The sequence below is a fragment of the Heptranchias perlo genome, chromosome 10, assembly GCF_035084215.1.
Source record: "Heptranchias perlo isolate sHepPer1 chromosome 10, sHepPer1.hap1, whole genome shotgun sequence".
Lineage (NCBI taxonomy): Eukaryota > Metazoa > Chordata > Chondrichthyes > Hexanchiformes > Hexanchidae > Heptranchias > Heptranchias perlo.
In genome coordinates this window covers 58025517-58038463 of record NC_090334.1, presented here as the reverse complement: position 1 = coordinate 58038463, position 12947 = coordinate 58025517, and the positions used below count along the sequence as shown (strand labels likewise).

General features: G+C 38.6%; 1 protein-coding gene across 1 annotated transcript in view; it reads left to right on the top strand.

The window, feature by feature from the left end:
* fancm (FA complementation group M) overlaps nucleotides 1-12947 on the top strand; it is a 119687-nt gene that overhangs the window by 70596 nt on the left and 36144 nt on the right. The window contains exons 11-13 of the mRNA XM_067991853.1: nucleotides 628-868; nucleotides 4489-4643; nucleotides 7477-7629. Of these exons, the coding sequence (XP_067847954.1) occupies nucleotides 628-868; nucleotides 4489-4643; nucleotides 7477-7629 (549 nt within the window). The remainder of the gene's footprint in view (nucleotides 1-627; nucleotides 869-4488; nucleotides 4644-7476; nucleotides 7630-12947) is intronic.

The window sequence follows — 12947 nt, the reverse complement described above, 5'->3', positions numbered from 1 at the left end:
CTGAGATGTAAAGGAACATTATGTAGGGTTGTTATTTTGTGTGCATACCAGCCAGTAATTTGTTAGGTGATGTGTTGTGAGATGAGCTATGCAAATAGGAGAATTGAAAAAAGCCACAAGAAGAAACTAGAGTTTGGTCTTATGAGAATTTGCCAAGTTGTTTTTCTTTTGCTTATTAGATTATATCTTAGAGTGGATTGAACTGGCAAACCTTTCTAAATGTAGTCCATAGTAGCTCTGTTATTGCTGAATTCCTAACTGACCTATGTGGTCGGCTGAAAGATTTACCATAACTATATAAATAAATTGTTAGGGGTAGGGGGGGTGGAAATTGATCCAGAATGGGATACCCTGTCTACTGGAAAACACTTTGAAGGTTTTCTACAGATAGTTGCAGCTTTGAAAAAAGGACCTGATTTTGGTGATTGTATATTTGTATGATAGTATGTAGTGGAAACAAACAGCAAAATAGGACTTTGAAGGCAATTGTAAAATGAGAGAGAAGTAGAGAAACAGTTGCAGGAAGAGAATCTTTTTTCTTTGAGCAATACCATGGGAGATCAAATAGTGATGCTTAATTATTTGTAAATCTATTTTCAGTTAATAGACATTTATATCTATTTGTAGACCTACAACCAAAGTCAGTGTAACAAGCGGAGCATTTACAAAACCATTCTAGGCAACAAGTCCTTTCACCTTTATACTAATAGTCCACGCATGGTTCCTAATGGTCTGAATCCAGTTGCACACAAGATGCACATAACTACTGGAGAGTACGAATCAAGCAATGTATCAAGGCACTCATCAAAACAAGGAAGAAAATCGAGTATTGCACTTTCAGGGTCTTTCATATACCGCCGAAGCTCAGGTATGATGGAAGTTTAGGTGGTGCTTTCTGCACTTTGTTTTGCTTTGAGATTTGTTAATCTATTCACAAACAATGATTGATAAACTTAAACTTAAACTTAAAAAAAAATTGAAAACTGATTGTGGTTTAACTTCTGATTTTTTTTTTATGTTCTAAAAAAGATTCCACATACATTTTAGGAAGCTATTGTATATTATGAATGCATGGATCTTGTAAGAGAAGTACAATGATACATCCAAATTATGGCCTTTAAGATTTAATTTTGCAAACTGATTTAATTTTCTTGATGCTAATATTTTGAACGGTTTAAAATTGACACTGCTGATATTTAACAGACTTTTTAGCACCAAAACTAATCAATTCAAGGGGTATAGAATGTAGCGTGTTAAAGCAACAATGCAGTATGCAATAATGTCCTGAAAAGCTTTACATATCACTTCTGCCTGTGTTGTCACTGCAATTAGACAACCTGGTAGATTCTTGGAGCATGCAGTTTGACCAAGTGCTCCAGAATCCAACAATTCTGGTTGTTCGTATTCTTGAGCTCTGTGTACTTTCCTTCTTACTCTTCTCTTTCCTGTCTCTCACAGTCACCTCTTCAGTCTCTTTGGCTCCCTGATGCAGCACAGCCCTCCAGTGTGGCTGTTAGCCCCATCTTCACAGCTTATGGTATCAATGTTAATAATTATCAAGTTCCTCTTTGAACCAGAATCTAGGTTGGCCCAGCGGCCATGAAGCATTTCAAGTTCTCTATACAAAAGATCCTTTGGAATATGCCCATTCAACATAGAGGACCAAGCCACCGGAGGCGTGTTTTTTTTATATTTTCATTTTCGAAATGTGGGCATTGCTGACGAGGCCGATATTTATTGTCCATCCCTAGTTGCCCTGAGAAAGTGATGGTGGGCCACTTTCTTCTGTAGCTGTTTGATAAATTGAGTGGCTTGCTAAGCCACTTCAGAGGGCAGTTAAGAGTCAACCACTTTGTTGTGGGACTGGAGTCACATATAGGCCAGACTGGGTAAGGGTGGCAGGTTTCCTTCCCTAAAGGACATTAGTGTGAGTTTTCTCAGAACAATTCGAAAGCTTCATGGTCACTTTTACTGATACCAGTTTTTTTTTTTATTTCCAGATTTTTAAACATTTGAATCCAAATTCTTAAACTACCATGGTGGGATTTGAACTCTCATTCCCTGGATTATTAGTATAGTGGTTATGTTACTGGACTATCATAACCAGTGTTAGAGAAAAGATATTAGACTTAACTGAGAGTCCTGCAGGGGCCCTAACGAACAAGCAGCCCTATTTAGTGGTTGGACTGCTTGGCTCAATTTGGGGATGGCACTAGTAATCCTGGTTGTTGCAATACTTATATAGAATTTACAGCACATAAACAGGCCAGTCAGCCCAAGAGGTCTATGCCGGTGTTTTTGATTTTGAGGTGTTGTCATAGTAGCTCTTTATTTGACATAAACATGGACGTTTGACTTAATTGCAATCTACTCTTGAGGTACTGATTTGACTTGATCTTATGATTGAGCCATCAGTCCTGTAGATTTGTCCATGTTATAGAAAGCCGATTGCATGGAGCAGGCTGCCATCATCCTCATGTACCTCAGTGATGTCTGCATAGTTTAGAACTGTACATAAGGTTAACTATCAGCTAATCGTCGAACAGGATTAGCAGGTCATCAAGTCTGTAGCCTTATGCTCTTTTTCATCTTTCTGTTCTCCCTTCCCTCTCCTTCACACATGCAAATAAAAACCACCCAGATTAGGAACTCTGTATAAAAGTGAATTGTCATATGAGAGAGAGAAAACTGGGTGAAAATAAATGATTGATGTGGTATGTGTAGGTGTGTGTGTAGGTATGTGTGTTGGGTGTATTTTACTGGTGACCTTCATTCATTGCAACTTTGTTTCCTCTCCATTGAAATGCCTTTGTGCTTATTCTTTGTAACGTGAATCTGGTTTTCTTACAATTTTCCTTGCTTCAATAAACGTGTTGAACTGTCCTTGGTCTATTCTTATGCAGTAGATTGAGGCTTTCAGCTCGGTAATTGTGTACAAAAATCTATTTTTTTTGTGTTTTTTCTTTGGTCAGCTGACGGTCAGTTTGCAATTTGGCTCTGTTCAAAAATTAACAAACAACTTAAATATTTTCTCCTTGGCAAAAAAAATTATTGCACAAGTGAGAATTTGAGTGAAATACCGCATAGAACAGATTGTTCCCAATTATTTTACTTTACTCATTTTTACAACAGTTGCTTTGGAAACAAATTACAGCTCAAAGAAGATCATGCTATCTTACCAGAATTCTGTATTCCACGCTCGAGCAAAGAACGTGATGTGTCTTTGCCAGAATATCCGAAGGATTTTGGGGTTTTATCTGTCTCCTCCAAGATACTGCTGGAAACAGGCAGCATCTGTAGAGAGGCTGTTTTGAAGACCAGTCCACCACCGAAACATTAACTGGTCTGTTCTCTCCACAGATGCTGCCTGACCTGCTGAGTGTTTCCAGCATTTTCTGTCCGTTTTAGATTTCCAGCATCTGCAGTTTTTTTTCCTTTTTGTCCTCAAGGTACTATCAGTTATCAAGTACTCTGATACCACAATGGGAATTTGAACCAAACTAGTGCAGCTCAGTAATCCTGGCAATTAAGGTCAGGTGAATAGAGGTTACTTTTTGAGCTTGGTTAATCTGTTACCTCCAGTTAAATAAATTGGATTCCATAATTTACCTTTGATTGCAGTAAATAAAAACTTATATATAGTACCTTATCACACCTCCAGAGAAATATCTCAAAGTGCTTTACAGATTGCATTTCTTCAAAGTTTAGTAACTTATATAATTAAAAGTGGCACCCATTTTGTAGCCCATAAGATCCCACAACTACAGGGCGAAATGATCAGTTGATCTTTTTTTGATGGTAGTTGTCAAAGGAGGAAGATTGCCTGGAAGATTAGGAATACTCCCTTCTCTTTGAATAGTACCACTGGGTCTTTAACATCCACGTCAACCATGTCTCCTTTGAACGACTGAACCTCCAACAACACAGCCCTCCCTTAGTATTGCATTGGAGTGTCAGACTGAATCGAGCCCTGGAGTGAGACTCGAACTCCTCACCTTCTGATTCAGGTGAAAATATTATCAATTGAGGCAAGCTGACCCATGACTGCCAGTACTACATTTTTAAGAGTTTGTGATTTTGTTTCAAAGCAAGATGGAATTGGAAATGCTGAATCAGTAATGTTATACTAAATATTTAATGCATTATGTTCAAACTGTAGGAGGTGAGAGAGAAGAGGCCAAGTTAACTTGCTTGATCGCTTTTTCTTTTTTTCCAGTTACTGCCCTCCCTAAAGGTAGAGCTTATTAGGGATATTCTGCTGAGGAAATGACTGTTGTTCTATCACATCTTGGCACAGAACACGAGTTTTTTTTTAAAGTTCTTTTTATCTCTTGGTTTCTCTGAGGGGAATGCACTGATTTAAAAACACAAATATTTTGAATTATCTTAAAATTAATGTTTTAAAAAAATATGAAGAAAATCTTTTAAAACTGGCCTGTTAAAATCATTTGCTACTGTAAAGGTAAAGTTTTGATTTTGTTTTTGCAGTGATAAAACAAACTAAGTCCAAGGAAGATGGCTTGTTGACTCCAGAAGAATTTGAAATTTGGGATAGAAAATTCCGATTGAAAAATGATGATTTAGGGTCACCAAGATTAGTGCCAATTCCTTTTGAGTTTGCAAAGGATGAACCAAAAACTGTGGTAAGTTACCAAAATTCTTCATTCGTTCAGTCACAGTACACAAATAAGGATTGCCAATGCCCATGGCGTGGGGGAGATGAATCATTATTGTCCCTTTAATAAGTTTGCATCATAGTGCTGTCCTTCTTCGTCGGGTAATCTCAATCTGTTCTCTATAAGGTTGCTTTTTGAATGGCACGCTTTCTAAAATTCTTCTATTGTCTGTACTCACTAACAAGTCGCTTTACTTTGTGCCTCAGTATTCTCTTTACTAATTCAGTGTAATTTATAGTAGATAGTTCTAGTAATAGCTTTTATTATTTGGTGAAAAGTTTAATTTTCACTTAGTTTTCGATGCCACTAGCCTTGGCAATTTTTTCTCTGCAGTTTATCATTGAGGCCTGCCTTGGCCAGTTGGTCAGTTCTGTTGTTCTCCTCAGAGGAGCCAAGAGACAGGGTGTCATTGAAGAGACATATGGATATTGTAAATGAGGGGAAGAAAGAGAGGAGGGAAATGGTAGGTTCATTTTGGATGAACTGAAATGGCCTGAATGACCTTCCTCAACTTTGATTCTTTCATATGCAGGGCCAACCTTGGATTTTAAAATTAAACTTTACTGCATAGTTTATTGCACTTAGTTTGAAGACTGTACACTTCATACTTTTTCAACAGTTTATCATCAAGCAAGTTCTTATTTTGAATAATCCTCTGACTAACCAGGGTACATTATCCGTCTTCAAGCTCTCTGCAGCCTTTCACATGGTCGACCACGCCATCCTCCTCCAACTCTCCTCCATTGTCCAGCTCAGTGGGACTTCGCTTGTTTGGTTCCATTCTTACTTATCCGATCATTTACTGCAATGGCTTCTCGTTCCCCCATCTGTACCGTTACCTGTGCAGTTCTCCAAGGAGCTGTCATTCGCCCCCACTTCCTCATCGAAATGCTGTACCGTGGCGACATTATCCACATGTACCATGACAACACCCAGCTCTATCTCTTGATCTCTCCACTGCCTCCGTCTTGTCAGACTGCTTGTCTGGCATCTAGTCTTCGATGAGTTGTAATTTCATCAAGCTAAATGTTGGGAAGACTGAAGCCGTCGTCCTTGTCTCCCGTCAAAAATTCAATGGCACAGAATTTGCTGTAGCAGGGCAACAAACGGCGTCCACTGTTGGTTAGACTTGCCCTTGGCCGTTTAGTCTTGCTGCAAGTTGCTGGAAGTGCAAGCTAATAACGTTGCAGCGAGGGAAACCGGGCGTCGGGGACCTGAGTGAACAGGGCAAGCAACTGTGTATCTCCTAAACCAATCAGATTGCAGGATTGTGAAATTAAAAGCGCAAGGACTGAGAAGGAAGTGTAAATTAGAGTGGGTGAATTCAATGTCAAATCAGGTACAGAAAGAAAAATAAAGAGGGAAAGAAAGATTGGATTAGGAAAGAGAGAGAAAAAAGAGACAAAGGAAAAGTAAAAAAATATTTAATTTATAATTTTACATTTTTTAAATATCCAACAACAATTAAAACCTGAATGAATGAGACTCTATACTTGTAATAGTTAATTTTCAGTGCCAGAGAGGTTCATTGGCAGTAATTAACACTTAGCACATTGTTTTAAAAAAAATTTGTGACAGCTAATCCAGGCTTAATTAAACATGTGTGGACCGTAAACGGCTCCAAAACCGGCTCCTTGCGTTACTTCAAATCAGCTCTAACTTTCTGTTGCGAGTTTAGTTCATATCTACTATGCAAATACAGCAACTGAGGCAGACAGCAAGATGCTGTTTTTGCGAAGCTAATGGCGGAGCACGCATCTCAGACATCAACTTTTGAGTTTCCGTGTTTAACTGTGCATCTGCTGTTACCTGAAGTTACTGCAGCATTTACACAGAAATAATGGCGAGTGCCATTCCCCTCACCGTTATTTTGACAGCAAATTCTGGGCCTATACCTTTGCCACCAATTCCATCCCTCTCCCCGGCCACTGTTCATGCTAAAGCAGACTGTTTGCAACCTATTATCTGACCCCGAGCTGAGCTTCCAATCCCACATCCTCTTCATCATAAAGACCGCCTACGTAGACCTCCATCACATTGCCCACCTCTGCCTCTACCCCAGCCCATCTGCTGCTGAAACCCTCATCCATGCCTTTTGTCACCTCCAGACTTGGCTATTCCAATGCTCTCCTTAAACTTCAGCTCGAGCAAAATGCTGCTGCTTGCGAAGCTATGTTGGCTCTTAGTCCCCCAGTGTCTCAAATTTAAAATTCTCGTCCTCGTGTTTTAAACCATTCATGGCCATGGCCATCCCTATCTCCATAACCTCCCAAAGTCTCTGCTCCTCTGACTCTGGCCTCTTGTGCACCTCCCTCCCCACCCTCAAAATTGGTGGTGTCCTTTTAGTCGCCTAGGCCCCATGCTGTGGAATTCATTCCCTAAACCCCTCTGCCTCTCCAACCACCTTCCCACCTTTTACAGCACTCTTTTAAAACCCACCTTTTTGATCAAATTTTTGTTCACCTCTCCTAATATCTCCTTCTTTGGCTTGGCATTCGATTTTTGTCTGATTGCACCTCTCTGAAGAGCTTTGGGACATTTTTTTTTTCATTAAAGGCGCTGTATAAATGTAGGTTGTAGTAGTAGTAGTAGTATGCCATTATTCCTGGAAAAATGGAAAACTTCAGCAAATTTTGAAGTCCGTTTCTACCTTTACTGAAATTTGATGTGGTGTAAACTTTTGTAACTTACATTGTCCTTTAGTGCAGAAAGAAAACTAGACTAGGAACTAGTGTGAAAAATAGAAGAAAAATCTAACTTTTTATAGTTGATTCAAGTTCTATCTATATGTATGTTATAGGAGCATGAGAGTGGTACAATTCATGAGCTTTCTCTGTCAGAGTGGAGCCTTTGGCAAAGTCGTCCATTTTCTACCCATTTGGTTGACCATTCTGATCGCTGCCAGCATTTCATAAGCATTATGGATATGATCGAGTTGATGAGACAAGAAGAGGTCAGTGAGACAATCTATTGAATGGAGCTTTTAGTTATCTGCTGAACACAAAAGGACTACTTAACAACCTACAATAACAATGCACTGGTAAATTTGTTTCTAGTAAAATTGTAAATTACATATTTAGTTAGGATATGTTGCCTTATCTCCCATTTTTTCTTTCCTTTTTTGAGTTCCTTTTAGACTACAGCATTTGATTGGCCTACTCCAGGACAGCACCAATGCATTCTTGACTAGCTGCAAGAGGCAAACGAGAGGAGTCTGGTGGAAAATCCCCATTTTTTTCATTTATTTGTTTTCTTCTTCGTGCAACAGATTGAAATTGTAATTCAAATAAAATCCGATCTTTGTGGCGTTGCAAGTTGACATACTGCACCACCTACTCTAACTGCGTGCGTGTGTGTAACAAAAGATATGCATTATAAATCAGTCAAAACAAAAGTTAGTTATACCGGTTTTTAAATATAAAATCTCTTTGCACAATTGCTCTGATAGTAGGTTGAAGCGAGTTCAATGTTTCAACTTTTACATGAATCTGATTCTAATATACAAACAAATATCAAACAATGTGATTTGAAATATACAGTAAAGAATGAATTTTATGTATTGTATTTATCAGATGAACCAATAAATAGTGTTTCAGGTGAATTAAGGGAAGGAAAGAAAGGAACTGTGTTGGGAAGTGGATTAGATGGTCCTGGGTTTGAATCTAGCCCAGGCTGGATGAAGATCTCCTCTGTCTGCTGGTTGTAATTATAATAAGTGAAGTACGTTTGGGTTGTATTGGTCAGATCCCATTATCAACATCTTCCTACTGTACCAGCATGCATTGTTTTTCCATTGCGCACACCAGTTTTGTACTTTGGGCCCATACTCACCATTTTTTTGCTGTGAGCCCATTCCCTAATGAAAACTGGTGTGATGAACAAAACTCTGGTAGGAGGAGATGCTGTTCTGGGATTGGGGCTGGTGCACAGTGGTTGATGCAGATACGGATGCCTGAAATGGAAAATGTCTGTTCCCCGGTACCCTACTTTGAGCACAACATAAAGGGAGAAAAATACAAGCACTTGTGAACTAGAACCTAATTTCTCTTCTGTTTCCTCCTTTCATTCAAAAATGTCATCTGAGAAAAAACCAATGCGGTAGCATTGAAAATGATCTTTATTGAAGCAATTTTTGCAAGCCAAAAACTGACATCAATTACACAGTGCAAATTCAATGTTTGCTTTTAAATTTAAAAAAATCCGTCTTTTTTTAAAAAGCAATAGCTTGAAATTATTTTCTTTTAATCTTTAAATAAAAGATTGAAAATCAGTTTGTAAATCAGCATTAAATACAGTATCTTTTGGGATTTTTGAAGTGCATGTCTTTTTTTAGTTCATTGGTTTTATAATATCTGCATCATGAAAATTAATACACCATTTGCTCAGTTGAATGTTTGTTTTTTCTGGTGCAGACTTGCTGCCCTGATTTTATGGATGTAAATAAAGCCATTGTTAGTGATGTTAAAAACATCACTTGGGCTTTGGTGCACCTTTTCTTACTATAGAAAGTGGAACAGTACAGATAAGAGGATTAGATCTGCAAATGCTTAACCTTACTTGGGTTTTTTTTCAGATTTATAACCACTACAAAGCTTGCAAGTGAATACAACTTAAAGAAATCAAACAACTGGAGGCAATTACTCATCCGAAATTGATTTAATATCCATGCAATATAACTCTAATCTACAGAGAGAAAGTAAATGTTGTCTACCTTTTAGAAACATAAATCACTAGTTTTGGGATTCCAGTTAAAAATTAGAACACAATTGAGATTTGCTTTTTAAAATCTTTTTATGGCACTTTGATGTTTTTGGTGGCTGAAAGTTGTTGCTAGGTGACATTCTAAATATGTAGATTGGAATAGATTATGCTATCTCCACTTGGGGGTCTTAAAATATTGTAGTAAGTGACTTCTGGGGAAAGATGAAGAATAGCTCACATTTACAGTGTGTCAAAGCAATTCCAAACTTATAGACATAGGAACAGGAGTAAGCCATTCAGCCCCTCAAGCCTGTTCCGCCATTCAATCCAATCATGGCTGATCTGTACCTCAACTCCATTTACTCACCTTTGATCCATATCCATTGATGCCCTTGCCTGACCAAAATCTATCTATCTCGGCTGTGGAAATTTCAATTGACCCAGCATCCACATCCTTTGGGGGAAGAGAGTTCCAGATTTCTGCTACCCTTTGTGTGGGGAAAAAAAATGCTTCCTGATTTCATTCCTGAATGGCCTAGCTCTAACTTTAAAATTATGCCCCCTTGTTCTGGATTCCCACACCAGATCAAATAGTTTCTCTGAATCTACGCTATCAAATCCATTTGTCATTTTAAACAGCTGGATTAGATAACCCCTCAACTTCTAAACCCAGAAGTACAAGCCAAATTTGTGCAACCTGCTCTCATAATATGACCCTTTAAGCCCTGCTATCATTCTGGGTGAATCTGCGCTGTACCGCCTCCAAGGCCGATGTATCCTTCCTGAAGTGCGGTGCAGTACTCCAGATGGGGCCTGACCAATGCTCTGCACAATTGAAGCATCGCTGCATTCCCTTTGTATTCCAGTCCCCTTGAGATAAAGGTCAATATTCCATTAGCCTTTTTGATTACCTTTTGTACTTGTCCACCTAACTTTTAATGATTAGTACATCTGGACACCCAAGTCACCTTGATCAGCCACAATTCCTAGTCTTTTGCTATTAAGAAAATATTCTGATTTGTCTGGCATCCAAAGTGAATGATCTCACACTTCCCATTATAGTCTCACCTGCATCTATCTTTAATGGGACCAACATTCTCCTTTACCCCACTCTTTTTCTCAATATATTTATAAAAACTTTTGCTGATAACTTCAATATCCCTTGCAAGTATTTTTTCATATTCCCTTTTCGCACCTCATTACTATCTTTGTATCCCTTTGTTGCTTTTCACAGTTTCCCAGTCCACTGGATTTCCACTATTCCTTGCATTCCTAAGCCTTTACTTTTAGCTTGATACTGTGCCTTACCTCATTTATTGACCATGGTAGCTTAACTGTACAAGTGCAGCTTTTGCCTTTTAGGGATATGTTTACTCTTTTAAATGGTTTTATCATGGGCTAGAATGCAGGTGTATCATTCAAACACATTGGACAAATCATTGATTGATGTGAGGGAACATGGGACCAGGAGTAGGCCATTCAGCCCCTCAAGCCTGTTCCGCCATTCAGTAAGATCATGGCTGATCTGTATCCTAACTCCATTTACCCGCCTTGGCTCCATATCCCTTAATATCCTTGGCTAGTATAAATCTATCGCTCTCCAATTTAAAATTATTAATTGAGCTAACATCTACTGCTTTTTGTAAGAAAGAGTTCCACACTTCTACCACCCTTTGTGTGAAGAAGTGTTTCCTAACTTCTCTCCTGAATGGCCTGGCTCTGATTTTAAGGTATTGTCCCCTTGTCCTAGACCCCCCCAACCAGTGGAAAAAGCTTCTCTCTGTCTACCCCATCAATTCCTTTCTAAAATCTAAAAACCTCAATCAAATCACCCCTTAACCTTCTATATTCCAGGGAATACAAGCCTAGTTTATGCAATCTCTCCTCATAAGCCCTTAGAGCCCTGGTTAAATTGTGATAAATCTGCGCTGCACTCCTTCCAAGGCCAATATATCCTTTCTAAGGTGTGGTGCCCAGAATTGTTCTTACCAGGGCTTTGTATAGCTGGAGTAAAACTTTCTCCCCTTTTATATTCTAGCCCTCTAGATATAAAGGCTAATATTCCATTAGCCTTTTGATTATTTTTTTGGACCTGACTACTACATTTTAGTGATCTGTGTACATGAGCTCCTAAATCTCTTTGGACCTCCACTGTTCCTAGCTTTTCACCATTTAAAAAAATACTCAGATCTCTCCCTTTTTGGTCCAAAATGGATGACCTCACACTTGCCTGAGTCGAAATCCACCTGCCACAGTTTTGCCCACTCACTTAATCTATCAATGTCTCTTTATAATTTTATGCCCCTGCTTACACTACTTACTATACCACCTATTTGTGTCATCAGCAAACTTGGATATATTGCTCTCTATTGTGTTATCTAAGTCATTAATAAATATGGTGAATAGTTGAGGCCCCAGCACAGATCCTTAGGAGGCCTCACTAGTCACTTCCTTCCAATTTGAGTACATACCCATTATCCCTACTCTCTGTCTTCTACTGCCTAACCAATCTCCTAACCAGGTCAACAATTTGCCTTCATTTCCATGAGCTTTAATTTTAGCTAACAGTCTCTTATGTGGAACCTTATCGAATGTGTTTTGGAAGTCCTTATAAACTACATCCATAGACATTCCCCTGTCTACTACTTTAGTTACTGCCTCAGAAAATTAAATTAGGTTTATTAGTCGTGACCTACCCTTTACAAATCCATGCTGGCTCTCTCTAATCAGCTTAAAGGGAAGGGGATATTTGTCTTAAGTTCCTAAAAGATCTTGACCATACTTGTTCTTGGAACAAATGGAAACAATCTCAGTCTGCCTTAATATTTGGGTAGTCAGCTGCATTACTGATTCAACTATTAGCCCCAGCATGATGATGTATAATCTGCGATCTGGATACATTGCTTAAAAACAGTGCGTGAAGGCAAGAAACCTCCTTAGGAAAAATAAACAAATGGAAAATAGTCACAGAAAGCTTTTACGTAGCATTCTACCTTTAACTCAGCACAGATCCTTAATTTTAACAGAACTGTAACTGAAGAAAAAATTTGCAGAAAGATTTTTTTTAAATTACAAAAATGGAACAAAACCCTCCACATTTTTTGACTATTGAAGTAACCAATCACTTGGGCATAGCAAAAAATAAGCATATAGAGCAATGGCAATATTCCAAATACCCTAAACATTTGAAGATTAAAGTACAATTCAATTTAAACTTTAAATATGTTGCGATCATTGAGATGATGGATGTCTGGACTGGGAATAGGACACTTTTGTAACGCTGGTTGCTTGAAGTAGATTTGAGAACTCCCAGGCCATGTAAAGCATGGGTAAGAAGCAGAGTAAAGTTTTCTTTGTTCTAATGTGTCTTAACTTTAACCTCAGGAAATGCTTATCTGTGAATTTTTGTGACTACCAAACCAGCAATATTGGTCTCTGAGAGGGATTGGCAATTTATGGAGAGTTTTCTGATCACTGGGACTTGGGTGATAGTTGAATGGAATCTAGGATGCAGGTGGTGGAGTTTTGGATAAATTATATAAGATAGATCTCAGAGGGAGGGTGTTGGAG